This window comes from Aricia agestis, chromosome 1, assembly GCF_905147365.1.
Source record: "Aricia agestis chromosome 1, ilAriAges1.1, whole genome shotgun sequence".
NCBI classification, from domain to species: domain Eukaryota; kingdom Metazoa; phylum Arthropoda; class Insecta; order Lepidoptera; family Lycaenidae; genus Aricia; species Aricia agestis.
Genome location: NC_056406.1, coordinates 15,376,922 through 15,395,513, shown reverse-complemented (window position 1 = coordinate 15,395,513; position 18,592 = coordinate 15,376,922). Strand labels below are relative to the sequence as shown.

Below are 18,592 nucleotides of genomic sequence, written 5' to 3'. Positions count from 1 at the left end.
AATCACGATTACATGAAGCGATGCGTCCATTTAATTATAATAGTATCAGTGAATACCATAGATTGCAATGTCGGCAATCTTTCGTACGGGGAATTCCAGTTAATAAACATTTTACATTACCGAAAGGTTGTTTATGATTGTTGGTTGTTTGGTTCAAGTGAAGTAAAGTAAAGAGTGTTTTCTTCAAAAATAAATACAGTTCTTTTTTGTTTTGACATAATATTAAATTGAGTATTCTTCGATTTCGCGATGGATATACGGGCTTTCTTTGGAAAAAAACGGAAGGTTGAAGAGCAAATTGACGACGAAAAACCTCACTGCTCAAAACAGGTGAAAGCGCAAAATACAATCGCTACTCGTGGATCACTACATTTTTTAATAATATGTACTTCTTAGATATAGTGCTCATGCTTTGTCACAGAATTTTTTTAAGTATCTAAGAATAACTATTGAATGAATTGAATACATCATTGACGTAGAGATAAATCAAAACAACAAATACTAAAAACAAAATAAAATCAATATTTAAGGATTCGTGTTTTTTGGCCTTTTTTGCTGCATAGTGATATTAATGGTAACAGTAGGCACTGGACATTTTTGCGAAATCACTAAATTAATTAATAATACAATTAAAATAACATTTATATTTAAAGGGTGCAATTACAAAAAACACAATTTTGGCCTATTTTTTATCTATAACGGTACGAAACCCTTCGTGCACGAATCCGACTCGCACTTGACCGATTTTTTTTGCTTCCGCCCTACCTGTAACCGACGCTGCCCTACCTCAAATTTGACTCTAGCTACAGCCCTGCTAGGCTCCCGTACTATAATATGTTTTTGATTAATTATCTTACGGTAATACACAATACGTGGCAAAGTAGAACATTTTAAAAGTATTTGAAAAAAATATTTCGTAAATATCAAATTTTGACCGTGAAAGCAAATGGGGCCGAAAAAATAGAATCACCCATTTAGGCAAAGGGTCGCGTCATGGCTGATAATATCGCTCGGCAAAGTTTCTGTTTGGGTGTCTCACTCACCCCCGCTTTCCTAGTGCCAGTGATGAATTTGTAATTTTTATGAAAGGCCACCACCTTTGTTTACCCACCAAATAGACCTATTAGTGTGCGTTGCACCAGAGGCGTGGTTAAAGTTAAAGTTATGGTTATAGTTAAGGCTAAATTTAACTTTAACCTTAACTTTGACCGGAGAAATTGACAGATGACAGCTGGACCAACAAGGTTATAAATGAACGTGGGTACGGGCGCTGCTGGTAAAGGAGAACTGTCAAAAATGGCGTTTTTGTATGATAACAGCGTTAGTTCCTTTTTTCGCCCCGTGCATTTAAAACCTTGTCGAGCTCTATGGTTATGGTTAAATATGGCGTCTTGATGGCGTCCATTTTTAACTTTAACCAAAGATTTGACATTTTGCGTTGTAGTTAAAGTTATAGTTAAAGTAAGTTGGTGCAACCCAACCTTAGACTTATGATGTGGAACTAATAATTATTATAATTAATTATATATCATATCAGTAGACAATTTGATGTAACCAGGTGTTGTCTGTGTGCAGGCCGTTCCTAGAGCTGCGGCCGGTGTCGGGGTCGCTGGTGGCGCACCCGCCGCACTGCGCGGAGCTGGCGGAGGCGGCGCTGCGCCACATGGAGCGGCTGCTGCACGACTCCGCCGAGCCGCTCAGCTTCGTCGTGCTGCTGCCCGAGTGGCCCGACCGCCACGCCCCCGCGCTGCACAAGCTGCAGTCCAGCCACTTCAAACGAAAGCAGGTTCGTACCGAGTTACGTTTACCTCTTCTAGCTGACTACGAGATAATTAGGGATTTTGCCAGTCTTTGTATACTGTGGCAGTATTTGTAAGTATGTTTGTATGCTCCGTCGTACCATTCCATACAAAAAATGCGATTTTTTATTTTTGGCTCTTATATCAATATTGGCGACACGCCATAATCACTTGAAATATTCACAAAATAATTAGGTATATTTTCACTTAAATAATATAATTATAAATCCATATCCATACTTGAAAGTGAGTCTGTCTATGTCTATTACCTCTTTACAGTTTACACCCAAACCACTGAACTAATTTTGCTGAAATTTGCTATGGAGATACTATGAATCCCGGGAAAGATTATAGGAAACTTTTAATTTCGGTACAAATGTACAGTTTTTGTGCCATAAACAAATTTTGTAGCAAATGAATTGTGGGCGTCATCCATATTAATATTATAAATGCGAAAGTGTGTCTGTCTATCTGTCTGTCTGTCTGTCTGTTACCTCTTCACGCCCAAACAGGGCTGTAGCTAGAGTCAAATTTGAGGTAGGGCAGCGTCGGTTACAGGTAGGGCGGAAGCAAAAAAAAATCGGTCAAGTGCGAGTCGGATTCGTGCACGAAGGGTTTCGTACCTTTATAGATAAAAAATAGGCCAAAATTGTGTTTTTTGTAATTGAGCCCCCTTTAAATATAAATGTTATTTTAATTGTATTATTAACTAATTAAGGGATTTCGCAAAAATGTCCAGTGCCTACTGTTGCCATTAATATCACTATGCAGCAAAAAAGGCCAAAAAACACTAATCCTTAAATATTGATTTTATTTTGTTTTTAGTATTTGTTGTTTTGATTTATCTCTAGGTCAATGATGTATTCAATTCATTCAATAGTTATTCTTAGATACTTAAAAAAATTCTGTGACAAAGCATGAGCACTATATCTAAGAACTACATATTATTAAATCCTCAATTACGAAGAACAAGCGAACAATATGGTTAAACTTCTGGATGTAGTGATCCACGAGTAGCGATTGTATTTTGCGCTTTCACCTGTATATCCGTATATCCATCGCGAAATCAAAGAATATTCAATTTAATATTATGTCAATACAAAAAAGAACTGTATTTATTTTTGAAGAAAACACTCTTTACTTTACTTCACTTGAACCAAACAACCAACAATCATAAACAACCTTTCGGTTATGTAAAATGTTTATTAACTGGGATTCCCCGTACGAAAGATTGCCGATATTGCAATCTATGGTATTCACAGATACTATTATAATTAAATGGACGCATCGCTTCATGTAATCGTGATTCAAATGCCATCTATACACAGAACAAAGAATTATTATCGACGACTTCTGGCCCAATGGTTGGGCGTGTGGCAGCTTAATCCGGGGGTCGCGGGTTCGAATCCTGCCAACGGAACAAAAAGTTTTTAAAGGTATAATAAAAATCTTAACTATATAATGTATAGTTTATATAAGAATAAAGTATATTTCTGTTGTCTAATACCTGTAATGCAAGTCCTTTAGGTCTTCCTTCTTAGGGTTTCGTACCCAAAGGGTAAAAACGGGACCCTATTACTGAGACTTCGATGTCTGTCCGTCTGTTCGTCTGTTTCCAGGCTGTAACTCAAGAACGGTAATAGCTAGAGAAATGAAATTTTCACAGATTATGTATTTCTGTTGCCGCTATAACAACAAATACTAAAAACAAAATAAATTAAATATTTAAGGACATACAACAAACGTGATTTTTCTAACATTTTTTGCTTAACTATCAATGATGACAACAGGTAGGCACTTGAAATTTTCACAAAGGCCTTAATAATATATGTAATTTAATAAATACCTAAAATTAAAAGTTAAAAAAAAAATTAAGGGTTAGGTAGGTAGGTAGGTCCCATACTATTTTTGCTCTATAACGGTACATGCGCGGTATAACCCTTCGTGCGCGGGTCCGACTCGCACTTGGCCGATTATTGGTATTTTTAAGGTAGGGTATTGTGATTTTAAGGTAGGGCATTGCCCCACTATGCCCCCCCCTAGCTACGGCCCTGCCCAAACCGTTGAACCGATTTTGCTGAAATTTGGTATGGGTATACTTTTTGTCCCGAAAAAATGTACGGTCCCCGCGCGATGAACGAATTTTAGCGCAACGGAGTTGCGGGCGTCATCTAGTACTGAATAAACTGGAGAATGCAACTCATTCGCCAACAAGGAGTACACGCAACGATAATGTAGCTAAACATTATTTATCAACTGCTCGCCGTTAAATATAAACTAATAGATGTCAATACAAACCAATAGTGTATTTTTGGAGGAAAGATTTGTATGTTTGTGTGCATGTGTGCCGATTTGTAAAATTCTTTCAGAATGGGAAAGCTATATTCACCTGAGTAATTAATGATAGAACAAAAGTATTTTCTACAATATTAATATAATGATTAATTACCACCAAAAATGCTCTGGTACCCTAACGGCCGTTCCCAATATTTGATCTATCTCTGGTTTAGCCCTACTAGAGATGGGAATAGTTCACATTAGACATTAGAGACATACATTTTATGTCAATTCAATGTTAGCTGCGATCGGTTGTATGTCAAACCAGAGATAGATTGAATATTGGGAATGGCCGTTAGTCTTTGCCAAAACACTCTGATACTGGCGACTCACAAAAGAACCATTAATAAAAAAGAAGAAGAAGAAGAAGCTTGTTTACCAAAAAATATATTACAGGGAAGATGCGATATTTTTATTTTTGTGTTTATTTTAAAGAACTCCATGTAGAATAGACCACAAGTATATTATTAAAAAAAATTAAAACACTACAAAAAATTAAAACATTTACTGCAAAAAATGCGGTTCAAGATTGACAATTTAAATGGCGCCACAACGGATCTATAGTCTGTATGACGTCACTACTGTTTGACAATAAATAGGATAGCTAGATGTTATCTTTGGTTATAAATTATAATTTTACATTAAATTGCTGGTATAATGTTGATGATTTTGCATAAATAGGATAGAGAGATATGTTAAATCCTTGGTTATCATTTTACATTAAAATGGTGGTCTGCATTTTGGTGATCGTTTACTATTTTTGTCTGTGAAATGTTACTTTATCTGCGGGTTAGTTAATTATAAAGCCTAAAGAACATATTAATATCTATATTTTTTAATGAAATAAGGGGGCAAACGAGCAAACGGGTCACCTGATGGAAAGCAACTTCCGTCCCCCATGGACACTCGCAGCATCAGAAGAGCTGCAAGTGCGTTGCCGGCCTTTTAAGAGGGCATGGTGTAATAGGAGAGGGTAGGGAAGGGGAGGGTAAGTAAGGGAATGGGGAAAGAGATTGTATATATATAATAATAGTCTAAAATTACAATAGAACAATCAGAGAAATTAATTTCTAGGCAGATGGCGGACCTAAGTTATTTGGTCGCGTTTAAAGTTAAACCCAACCGACAGATCACAATTAACATTGAATTGACATGATCCTAGTTGGATCACACACATCATGACGTTGTTCTGTCAACTACCTAGGATTTAGGATTCAATTTCCTCGATGGCACACACTAGCTATTTTAGTCACGACTGTAGTTCAAATTGTAATCGAACACCAAATATAATAATGATCACCAAGCTTTACAGCTTCACCAAACTTCAAAATGCCTGACAAGTGACAGAAGTGCCTGTTTTTTTAGTGGCTGTTGGCTATAGCATATAAATAACCATAATAAATGCCAGTGTCAAGTATTAAATTGCGAGAAAAAAAAATTCGTATGACGTTTCTCTCGTCGAAATTGACTACATGACACGAGCGTAGTATTTTGAAGACCCGTCCCTAAATGGGTCACGTAGTATGGGTATGTTCCCTTACGCTTGCGTTCGGTATTATAATTTATAACCGAACACCATAGACCATCCTTGTCACTCTTGTTACAAAATAATATTGGCATCTCGCCCTTGACTACGAAGATACATTTTTGTTTGTGTGTGTAATGTTTTGAGTGTATTGTTTAATGTCGGCTGTACACTCTCGCCGAGACACAGCGAGGCGGCCCGAGTGCGAGAGTGTAAATGGGTGCGCTCGCCTCGTCTCGCCTGTCTCGAACCCTCTCGGTCCGGTGTCGGTATTTTGCGCCCGAGACAAAGGGTCTCGCGAGGAAAGCGAGCGCATTACTGTACACTCTCGCGTTTTTCACTTCTAGTCGCGCCGCTAGACAGTGCAGAACAGAAAAATAACAATAATAAACGTCATTATCAGTCATTATCTGTGAGAAATAAAATTAAATATGATTATAGATCTTTGGATTACAATGATATCTTTCGATGCATAGAGAAAAATGGTCTATCTTCTCTGAGTTCATAACTGCAATTGAACTAAGCGAGAATGTACATGATAGCACTCGGGCAAGGGGCTCTCGCACGAGACTCTCGCCCGAGAGCTCTCGGCGAGAGTGTACAGCCGACATTAGGATTGCTTTTCAAATGTCATTTCGTAGAGTATGGCATGTCTACCTCAGTTTAAATAGAAGTCTTTGCTGGTAGAAGGTCTCCCCCTAAACTGGACACTAATGATTTCTTCCACTTTAAAACTTTGCATATTTCACAAATTGACCCCTAAATCGAAAAATGATCTTGGAATACTCGTAATATTTTTAAAAACCCTATCCAACGACACTACACACGGTGGAGTAGACGCGAAATAAAAAGAATTATCTCCACTTGATGTGTAAGGGAGGTCTCATTTTTTTTAAAGGTTTTATATACCACTAGATGACGCCCGCAGCGTGGCGTGCACCGTTAGAATGCGGAATTTGTTAATGTTCAAATTAACTAGGTAATCTGCAGATTTCCTGATGCCATCCGGTAAAGTGTGAAATTTAAACCAAAAAAGTTATTTTTTGTACTTTACCTAGTTAGTTTGCATAGTAACGAATGGTACCATCGAAGAAATTGATTCCTAGGCAGTTGACGGACCTACGTCATATGGTCGGCTTATGTCAATTCAATGTTAGCTGTCATCGGTCGGATGGGTTTGATAAAACGCGACCAAATTACTTAGGTCCGCGATCTGCCTAGGAATCAACTACACTGATAACATCGTTGAATTGCGGAAGACAGTGAACTAAACACTTTTGTTACGCTCCTTCGCTGGGACTGCACCCCTCTGTTCCTATGTTTGACGATTTGGTCTGTTATATTTTATCAGTGGAGTAACATTAACAATAACAACATTGAAGTTAATATTGAATATTTTATCCTTTGTTTATTTTTTTCTTATTATGGTGCTTCGGCTATATAACCATGGCAAGTGTCAAATAAGTAGCGGGAAAACTATGTTCTTGTAACAATTTTTAGCATCGATTTTCTATTTAGTAAAGTCCAAAGTCTAGTCAAAGTCAATGCAGTCAAGGACTCAAGTCGGTCGATTCAGTAAAATAGTAGAAGCTTTACTAAAACTTTCGATGGTGTTTAGGACGGAACACAAAAGGCACGTTTCTGGAAGTTGTATCACTGACTATCACTTGTGCATGATAATAAATATCCAATGGTTAATATTCTACCAATAAAACACATTAAAAACCCAGAACAATCTTAGGAAATTAATAAAAACACATTAACGTCACTCTTTCACATTCTAGGCTAAACTCTTCCTGCGTTTATGTCCTAAAAATTTTTGACTTAAGCATGTTAGCACCTTATTTTATTCATTTATTTAACTCGGGCGTCTTGGCCCATAATAAAAATACCTTATAGACTAACATGCATACAATTATACTAAAAACTAATACTAACACTAAAACACTAAACACGTATTGTCTGCAACGTGGGGCGCGACGTATTCGGAAGTCGTCCTCGAAACCTCCTGTAGACGACTCCAATCGGCCAGAACTCCTCCTTCTCGAAGGTCGGTAGATGGTGCGTCGGGACTCTCACCACAAAGGAGCTAAAATTCACTTTGTGTCGGGACTGCAAGCGCTCGAACCTCAAGACAAAGGTTGTGGCTACCACACACGCTACGGTCTACCGGAGGGGTCACCTGCAGGTATGCCTGCACAGGTGTCACTCGAAAGAATTGATTCTCGATTTTGCGCCGGTCGAATGCGCAGGTCCAAGCAACTGCACAGGCCTATTCCCATTTCCCACACACATTCCGATTTACTTGCGCAGGCATACCTGCACAGGTAGACCTCTCAGGTAGACCGTTGCGTGTATGGCTAACATTAGACTGTTTTTAATTGTTTATTATTGTTTTTTTTTCTAGTTGATTTGATCTGTTATATTTTATCAGTGCAGTAATGTTTTAGTTACTTAAATTTTAATATTTTATTCCTTTGTTAATGTCCTAAAAATTATATTCAATAGTCCCTATACCTATAACTAAATAATATGATTTATTCAAACAAGAACCTCTTTTATGCAACATACCGTGCATGGTCGGTAGACTGCCGATTACCTAGATATTCTGAATAAATTTTTTGCACTTTAACTTACTCACCCAGAAAATCTGCAGAATACCGCGTGAATTTTCACTCTAACTGGCTTACGTAAATTAACGGTAACATATACAAACATGCCTGTGAGACACATAACTCTTACTTTTTGCTTTGCTGTAGCCAGGTAAAAATTATTCATCTATTGTGAACAAGTATGATAGTTACCTGTGAAAGGTAATCCCTGAAGATTTATTTATATATCTTTTACAAAATCTTTTTATTTTTACACAAGATAGCATTTTGCCCTTTGATTACATTAATTAGTATCTGAAAATAAAACTAAGTTTGTTTTAAAAATTTATTTGCTAACCGTACACACTCGCATACGACCGTCGCGTACAGCTAGGCTATTCTCTAAGGAACACGTTAAGGCTGTGCTCTCCGCTGTTATCACGGATGTCGCAGCCGTCACATCGTTCGCTGATACCACGGCTGTAGAATTCGTATTCTCTTAGCTCTATTAGCTCGTCGACGATGTCTCGGCTGCGGCTGTCGGCGAGGCTGCGGCTCAGATAGTGGACTCGACTATAGATACATTTTTGTCTTAGGAATTTTAGTTATTTTGTCCCGATAAACTCTATAGTATTAGAACTTTTATAGTAATAATCATTTGTAGTACATATTTGAACCAATTCAAATAGACAAAATTATTAATGCATCGAAAAAATATCCAAAAAGTTGAAAGTACCAAGATATGAACCTCGTATCCATTGAGTTACTCGTCGCATAAAAAAAAACTCGCTTGGCCTTCTACACTTACGTATGTAAACAAAATATAAAGAATGTAAACAAAAGTGCAAACCAAGGGACATGAAATAGATGAAACTTCATTTAAATACTTATAGCTTTAGTTTTGCTGTTTACAAAAAGAATTTCTACTAGCTACGCGATAAGAGTAGTGTACCTCGGCTCGAGTGACCCGCGCCAACCACTTGAAATATTTCGTGGAACATAATATTTCATAAACATTGAATAGTCTTTGTCTGAGATTCGTGAAAGTTGGATTCTTGTTTCGTAAATCAATGTGGTTTCGTATAAGTGAATAAGTAATAATCTAAATGTGCTACGTAAAAATTAACTAATATTGAATACTTGGTATGTAACTATGTACCCGCGTATGTTTAATGTTTTGTACTCAGTGTTCATACAAGCTCTAAGTTAAGTGTAAAAAAACTCGATAAAAACGCCGTTTAGTATGTAGAAGAAAGTTAGATACTAGAAAGATTTATACAAAACGTGAATTTCAAGATTTTTGTGTGGAGTTACAATTTTGTCATTGTCGGGACTCGGAAGTCGGGACTCGGGCTCTAGCGACTTTTTGAGGTAAGCCGTAAGAGTTATTTTTATAGTGACTTAGCATTTGACTTTCGGTTTAAACGTAAAAAAAATTAAAACAGTGCATTAATTAGGGTGTACATTTCAGTAAATAAGTACAAAATCATACAAAATCTTTGGCGACAGCCACGAAATAGTAGCTTTTCGTTTGACATTAAAAGTTGTAGGCGTTCGCCGAGGCTGTAATCGAAGCTGTAGGCTGTTGAGCTTAGAGAATACGAATTTCTTACATGAAATGTCAAAAAGTGATTCTATATCACTCCGCTTACAGCCGCGCGGCGCTAGTATCGAACAGCCTAGAAAACATAAACAAGTGAATACCAATCTCGATCTCACGGCTGTAACAGCCGATGTAATTACGGCTGTTTTAATATTTGCTCTTAAAGAATAGCACTGCAGCGCGCCAGTGAAGACTGACTGCAACGGTGTGAATTAGCTCTATTGGAACGGCGGACAATTTGGTGCGTATGGCCCGTCTACATCAGTTTAAATAGAAGTCTTTGTCTACCAGCTACTAGCTAAACGGTTGATTCTGAAAAATATGTGGAAAATTTCACGGGAGTAGGATATATGCTAAATTTAAAAAGAAAATTATCACGGCTAAGAAGACTTCATAATGATTTCTTAGGTTTACGCGAGTATCACTCATTATATTACAAGGTTCAAACACTAACGGATTTTGTCGCGGAGCACTTTTATTACTCCCGACGTTTCGGCTACTTTACAGCGGCCGTGGTCACGGGTGGACTGAGGTGACAGGCGTCCAATTTATTGTTTTCCAATTTATTGCTTTAGTTTATTTATCACTGATAAATAAACAAAAGCACAAATCTAGGAAACCTTGGCTTCATGACACTGTAAGTTCGTTCTGCGTAGATCGGAACGCAAACAAAAATTGATGAATCTTCGGGTAGTTGAAGAACTTCAATAAATTGGTCGCCTGTCACCTCAGTCCACCCGTGACCACGACCGCTGTAAAGTAGCCGAAACGTCGGGATTAATAAAAGTGCTCCGCGACAAAATCCGTAAGTGTTTGAATCTTGTAATATAAAGACTTTATAAGTTATTGAGAAGTACAAAGGATTTTTCGTTCAAATTCCTTTGAATGTAACTGAGATGATGTTGTTAGTAGTGTAAAACATGTTATAATTGTACATTCATTGACGATACAAAACTTATCAAAAACTGGCGGTACTACGGAACCCTCTATTGTGCGAGGCCGATACGCACATGGCCAGCTTTTTCGCTCCCATTGGTCATTTGTCACGCGCAAACGGCACGCGCCATTCACAGACCCCGCCGCTTTTTTTTTCTTGTCGCAACTCGTATGACATTCGCATCCGCATAAAAATCCGCATTGATTTAATGCGGATGCAGATGCAGATGCGGATGTCCATATCTATGCGGATGTTCCGCATTTACGAATGCGGATGCGGATATTCGCGACATCCCTGGTCCGAACGCCATCAACCTGAAACAAAAAAAATCCAAAAGTACACACCTCTTGTACACAAAATAAAACAAATGTCGCACCAAGAAAGTGTAAAAAATCATATTATAATCCTCTCTTCGACCGATGTCATCCCGAAAACCTCTCTGCTGCTCTGAAATCACCTTCGCGAACCTCTGAATCTGTGGGCCTACTACGAAATCGTTTTGAGACTCAAACAATCGGCGGAGAATGCTGCGTTCCGCTCTAACAACGTAATTTCTCGTTTGTTAGAGAAGGATGCGGCATTCTCGTACGATTGTTTGAGTCTCAAAATAGTTTCGTGGTACGGCCACTGAATCGACCTTTACATCTATACTAATATTATAATTCTGCAGAGTTTGTTAGTTTGTTTGTTTGTTTGAACGCGCTAATCTCAGGAACTACTGGTCCGATTTGAAAACTTATTTCAGTGTTAGATAGCCCATTTATCGAGGAAGATTATAGGCTATATTTCATTATTCTATGACTAATAGGAGCGAAGAAATAGAGGAAAATGTGAAAAAAAAACGGGAAACATTATATGAAATTGCTTATTATCTTAACCCGGCATCATGGGGGTTGGGTCTGTGAGACCCATCACTTTTTATTTCACTTGTAATTCAGTTACCATGCGTTCAGCGTTGCCAAATTTCTCAATAGCTGGAGCTGTCGAGTTGGTCTATGAGTCACAGGTAACGCGTTAGTCCTGCGACGGCCGCAGCGGTGTAGTAAGTAACAGGGGCCCAAAGTTGCATAAGGTATGTGAGACCCATCCCCGCAGTCAGTGTTACAATTTCGGGACATCTTACACAGACATTATTTTAATGATTATCAGTGTTTTTAACATTTCTTTATGTATTTTTGTTGTGTTTTACAATAAAATTAGATGATTTATAGTAAAATGTATTTTATTTTTTGTAGGTACTTACTTAATTACTTTGCGTTTTTTGTAGGTAAGTACTTTAATCTTTCGATCGTGGATTCTTGGAAATCTATTGTTATTCTATTGTTGTCGCGATCACCGGTGATCTTATGGATGGAAAATGGATTGAGAAGAGGAAGAACGACAACCCATTCTTTAAATTTTACAAGAGTCGGAACTCGGACTCTGATTCTACCTCGTCAGACCAGGAAATATGCAAAGAAGAAGATCTCTTGAGTAAACGTAGCAATCCTAGTGACGCAGAGCAAGATATCTCTGGCGATGATGACATTCCACAGTCTTCGCGTGTAGATAGAAATCGATTGTCGGAAGAGCATTGTACTGTATCTGAATCGACTAGTTCGTGGCAAAGACGGTACAATTTGGTACAAGACGCCTATTGAAAAATTTCTTGATGAATCTTCAGGGGAACCTCCGGCAAAGAAGCCGAATATTCGCAAAAGATGCCAAGACTGTTCAGCCAAAAAAGACCGTAAAACGAATTATTTCATTTGCGAAAGTTGCAACTTGCACCAAACACATTTGCTTAGAACATGTTGTACCTTTCTGTGCTGATTGCACCAAAGATAATGATTACATGAGATTATTTGTTAATTTTTTATTAAAATATTTTAGTATTTTTTAAATAAGTGCCATTAAAAAATTAAAACTGATTGTTAATTAGTAATAACTAACATTTAAGTAGAGGAGAAATATTTTGTTGACTTTTGTCGTTCTTTTTTTAAAGCTCTATTAAATATGGTTAAAAATTATATAATATATTTATGTTTCATTAAGTCATATAAATACAAATTGAATTTAATATAAACATATAAAATAAATTGATTATTATAAAAGGTTGGACTAATTTTGATATCTAACACACGGGTATGTGAGACCCACTCCAACGTCCGTGTAACACTTTTCTGCCCCAATGACGCCGGGTTAAGATTCTCAAGAACTACTGGAGCAATTTTTATGTTATTTGGCAAACATGAAGAATAGACCACGTTAAGGGACATAGGCTATTTTTAGCGGAAAAATGTACGGTCGTGTGAAATTCCTAAATTACGCAAGCGAAGCCGCGCGGAATATCTATATATAATAAAATCGTAGGAAATCAATGCTGTACATTGAATATTTTTGTACAATAAATAATACTTGGGACGTGATCTCTATCTAACGCGGACGAAGTCGCGGGCAACAGCTAGTAAAAACATAAATATATAACATACACATTACGCATGCAAAAATCCGTCGTCATTGATAGATGCTCCGACGTTCGCCGCTTCCTAAACCCATCATTATCTTTTACTCCACCACAATCTTTCTATTATTAATCTAACGGCGGTCCCCAATATTTGATCTATCTCTGGTTTGGCCCTACTAGAGATAGGAATAGCTCACATTAGACATTAGAGACATATATTTTATGTCAATTGTGAGCTATTCCTATCTCTAGTAGGGCAAAACCAGAGATAGATCAAATATTGGGAACGGCCGTAAGAGACTTGGCCTGAGTCATTTCTCCGGCTACGACAGCCTAGAGTCTAGACACTAACTATTAAATATTATATTAATAATAAATCTAAATAAAACACTATAATTATTTTGTCTATTTTTTCGATAGCAATAAATGGTACGGTATCCTTCGTGCGCAAGTTTTTTTTTTCTATTTACGAGCTTTGCAAGCAACTGCCAAAACTTTACATTTTTATTTTCAGGTTGTAATTCCTGCATTTGAACATGAGTACCGACACGGATTTCAACATGTTCTTCCAAAGTAAGTATTAATATTCTGAATTAGAATACTTAACCGACTGTCTATTCCTACGCCGAGCTTCTTGTGTGACGGAAATTTATATTTTCAACATCGTCGTTAAAAGCGCTAGTAAATAGATTTTAGTAGAAACGAATTTTAGTAGGCGTATGTGTATGGTTTAAAACAGGTTTAAGTTGGTAAAACATTATAATTAATCCCGAGAGGGAGACTTGAAACTACTAGAGCTCGACAAGGCTTTAATGAACTCGGCGACAAAAGGACTAAGGCAACAGAATATATAATATAGTACCAACCGAATTCCCACTAGCGAAACCTGTTTAAAGAAATAACGACTCATGCTACGATACTATAAAGTTCAAATTCCGACCGCGCAGTGCTAGGTGCCTACAATTATATTTATCTACATGTCCGCTCTCTTTCTATCACATAACTCGTACCTTTTCTGACGAAATCAAGGTTTTCGCCTTTTAGAAAACAAAATAATCTTTTTTAATTACTATTGGTATTTGGAACGAATAGCAAACCTTTTTATAGTAATATAAAATTTTAGTAATCCGACCTATATTTTATAGTAGTTTTATATATTCGATTATAGTGCAGGAAACTTTTACAATTTAAACATAGTAACTTGTGTTTATTTCTGTGTAGTTTGTGTGTTTCTTCGTATGAAATTGGTTTATTTGCTATGTTTGTATAGTTTTTATTTACTTTTTGTATTTAAATACTTTATTCAAATACATATTTCATTGGCCTTTTTTAATTGTTCATTTTTATAAGATTTATAACGACTTTGTCACAGCGGTTAAATCAGTATCATGAATTAAATTCCTCTAAAAATCAGTAAACAGTCTGTAAATACGCGACGAAAAATATTGCGCGTGCGTCACCGCTCGCTTGTGAGTCCCTAACGATTTGCCACCCGCGGGTGGTACTTACAGTTAGATACCTACACGCACGAGTGAGACAGGCCTGCTAAGGCTGCCGCGCGGCTCGTTTTAGTATAGAAGGCGCGCTGCTGCCGCACTACTCGCGAGTCGCTACTTAATGTGAAGACAGTCTAAAGGCCCGTATTCACTTTCATTAGTAGTAAGTACAAGTGATTAGGGTAGGTAATTAGTTATTAGGAGAAAATAAGTGTGGACAGCGACTCATTAGTGCAAGTGATTAGCCGGCTACGTAGTAACGTGATTAGAACTGTATTCACTTTGATTAGTGATTAAGTGCAGGTAACTAGTGCGGGTCATTAGTTATTAGGAGAAAGTAAGTGCGGACAGCGACTGATCAGTGCAAGTGACTAGTCGGCTGCGTAGTAACGTGATTAAAAGAGTGTTCTATTTTTTGCAAGTGCAAGTGCAAGTGCGAGTACCCAGGTCCCGCGCGCACTCCCTTCACTCGCAGCGTGCCTGCCAGCTATGAAATTGAGCTTTATTTTTTCTCAAATATCAGGTAGACCTTCAGATAAAAAATTAAATAGTAAATAAAAATTGTTTTATTTCTGAATAAATTTGAAGCAAATGTTTTCAGAATGTTAAAATACAGCTTCCCGAAACTGAGGAACGCCGCCGCCGCCGGCCAGGCCGGCCGTCACAGGCTCTTGGTCCAGTAAATAATATGGATCATTTTTGAATTTTTTGATCAATTTTGAATTCATACTGGGGACAATGGAAATAGAGGGGGCTAAATAGTTATAATTATCACCTAATTTATTTTCTTTCAATTAAAAGTAAGTTTTTAATTTATCAAAATAAATAGACTACCTCTGTGGCTCAATTGGTTGAGTGTGTGGCAGCTCAAGCCGGGGGTCGCGGGTTCAAATCCCGCCGACGGAACAAAAAGTTTTCAATGTTCCCGGGTCTGGAGACTGGGTGTGTATGAAAATATATTATGTGTATGATATTATAATAAAAATATTAAACAATATAATATGTATATCTATCCATACTAATATTATAAATGAGAATGTGTCTGTCTGTCTGTAAGGACATAGGGTAATTTTTATCCCGGGAAAATGTACGGTACTCGCACGATTAACGATTTTTGGCGCAACGGAGTTGCGGGCGTCATCTAGTCTAGTATAAAACTATTAAATATTATATTTCCGTTGTCTGGTACCCGTAACAAAAGTCCTTCAGGTACTTAGCGCGGGGCCAGACTGACGTGGTGTGAAGCGTTCATAGATATTATAATTATATTAGACCTCGTTCAGACGTGTGCGTGTTCTACTAAAGCGTATGGGAAAACACGCGCTGAGCCCGCGCAGAACCTGCGCGCAGGCCGCGCGCGTGTTTCCCATACGCTATAGTAGAACACGCGCACGTTTAAACGCGGCCTTATATTAAAAGTACGAAAGGACACCCTTTCAATAATTACTTCCATACTAATCTATACTTATTAATATTATAAATGCGAATGTGTGCCTCTCTGTCTGTCTGTTACCTCTTCACGCACAAACCTCAGAACCGATTTTGCTGAAATTTGTTGTGGAGATACTTTGAGTCCCGGGAAACGACGTAGGATATTTTTATATCCCGAAAAAATCGTACAGTTTCCGCGTGATACACGAATTTTTGCCGCAACTCCATTGCGGGCGACGATATCTAGTTTTATATAAATACTTTATGGTTAAATAGTCTTTATTAAAATAAATATTAAAAATCAAAATGGCAGTTGTATTTTTGAAACTCGGACGCTCGTCTTGTTTTGCAAAAAAAATGGCAAAGTCTTCTATATTAATCCCATATTTTTCTTGGTCTTGCAAAAACAGCACCGCATTTAATTCTTCTGTGAGTACAATTGCAAGCTTGCTTCTTGATGTTCGGCCGTACTCGCTGGTTGACAAAAAAACAATCGCCGGTTGACAACTACTACTGAATTTACTAAATAGAGCCACTAAATAAGAATTGGACACTACTTGCACTACATACCTGCGCTCCACTGCCTCAATTACTAGTCACTTGCACTTGCACTAATGAAAGTGAATACAGGCCATAACGCTGCCATCATACAAAAACGTCATTTTGACAGTTCTCCTTTACCAGCAGCGCCCCGTTCACGTTCATTTAGGCTTGTAGCACTTGAAAACGGAACATTTTATTACAGGAACGAGGTGTACTTCAGGTGGGGCGGCGGCACGGTCGTGGTGTGGCTGCAGAACGCCGCGGGATTCGCGCGGTGGGGGCCCACCGAGGACCGCGTGGAGGCGCTGCTGGACGCGTGGCGGCCGCGCGCCAAGTTGCGCTCGCCCCCGCCCGCGCCCGCCGCCGCCACCCCCGCGCCCGCCCCCGACCCCGCCCCCTACCCCGACGCCGCTGACAAGCGCTAACCCTACAGTCTACACCATAAGGTACCGGCTGACCATTCGATGACGTCTATGTTGAATACAATATTTACACTAGATGGTACCGCATGAGTCATGAGTCATGACTCATGACGTACGTCTTCAACCGACCGTTCGACACTAGTTTATAATTATTACAGTAGTAGATGGTTTATAATTTATATTATGTCTAACAATAATTATTGTGATGTAGGTTTACAGTACTTTTACATTTTCGTTTGCATATGATATGGATTGTAAAATGCTGCGGCTTTTACCTCTCTTTTCTATTCAGCTATCGGTTGATACAATTTTGTCCAAACTTTTTTTACTTTTATTGAAATGTTGATGAATTTTGTAATAATATTTTTCCGTAAAAATTTACATAAGTACATAATAATATTATGTATCGTAGAGAAATCTTAAATCAATTTGTTATTTTTTCACCATATAACAATTTTTGTTATAATTTTTTACTCCCTTATAAATAATATTACTTTTATACAATAGATGATTTTCTTTTTAAGAATATTACTGTTATGATTTCACCTACTGTAAATCATTGCTGTGTAAGTATAGGGAATTGTTTTTCGACTTCGTCTCGACTCTCAACCTAAACAGGATATTAATGTTTTGTATTCTAATTTCTAAATTGTGTTTAAAGTTTCCGTGACTAATTTATGTTAAGTTAGAAAGCAAGATTTAATAAATACGCCATGTTTTAAGAATTAACTAATTAATTACTTACTCGTTAATAGGGGTGTGGACTATTTTTTGGAAATATATTTATTTTACTGATGTACATTTGTTACCCCTAAAAATATATTTTTATTCCATTTAAACAGCACAAACAGCACTTGGTTAACTGCCAAGTAAAATATTTTTTTAGTTGTTTGAGAATAACTTATTATTTATATCAATCATTTAGAAAGGGAATTGCTCACATACGGTTTTGCTCGATCGAGCCAATAACGTCGAGCAAAACCCGCGACTCGGGCTTTCGTCCACACATTCAGCATTGCTCGATAGTTGGCGCTTTGCAGACGACGGTGCGGGGCGGGCCGGTCAATTTCGCCGCGTACGCCCGTCGATGTCTGCGGCTGCCCGCGCCGCGTACACAAAGCACACGCCGTCTGCGTTACTGCATGTAAACTGGGTTGTGTGTTCCACGGCGGGCAGCCGCGAACATGCGCCGCCAGTGCCCGCCGGGCACCAGCGGCGCGGCAGCCTTCGAGCTGTGAGTTTTGCGGTCCACACAGTAATTATTACTCGATTTGGAGTAAAACTATCGAGCAAAATCGTATGTGAGTACTTAGCATTAGACATATTTGAATTTTGCTGCTATTTTTCATTTCAAATAAATGAATTAAACTTATTTTTATTTTTTGGTTTTATGCCTATACATTATCTTCATACGTAAGGTATTATGTCTCTTACGTATGAACTATGAAGAGAACATGATGTA

At 37.9% G+C, this 18,592-nt stretch overlaps 1 protein-coding gene across 1 annotated transcript in view; it reads left to right on the top strand.

The window, feature by feature from the left end:
* Positions 1-17,469, top strand: part of LOC121733889 (mRNA (2'-O-methyladenosine-N(6)-)-methyltransferase) — a 34,204-nt gene extending 16,735 nt beyond the window's left edge. Inside the window, exons 6-8 of the mRNA XM_042124295.1 lie at positions 1,576-1,786; positions 13,753-13,811; positions 16,911-17,469. Coding sequence (XP_041980229.1) covers positions 1,576-1,786; positions 13,753-13,811; positions 16,911-17,133 — 493 coding nt within the window. The 3' untranslated portion in view covers positions 17,134-17,469. The remainder of the gene's footprint in view (positions 1-1,575; positions 1,787-13,752; positions 13,812-16,910) is intronic.
* Positions 17,470-18,592: the final 1,123 nt, after the last annotated feature.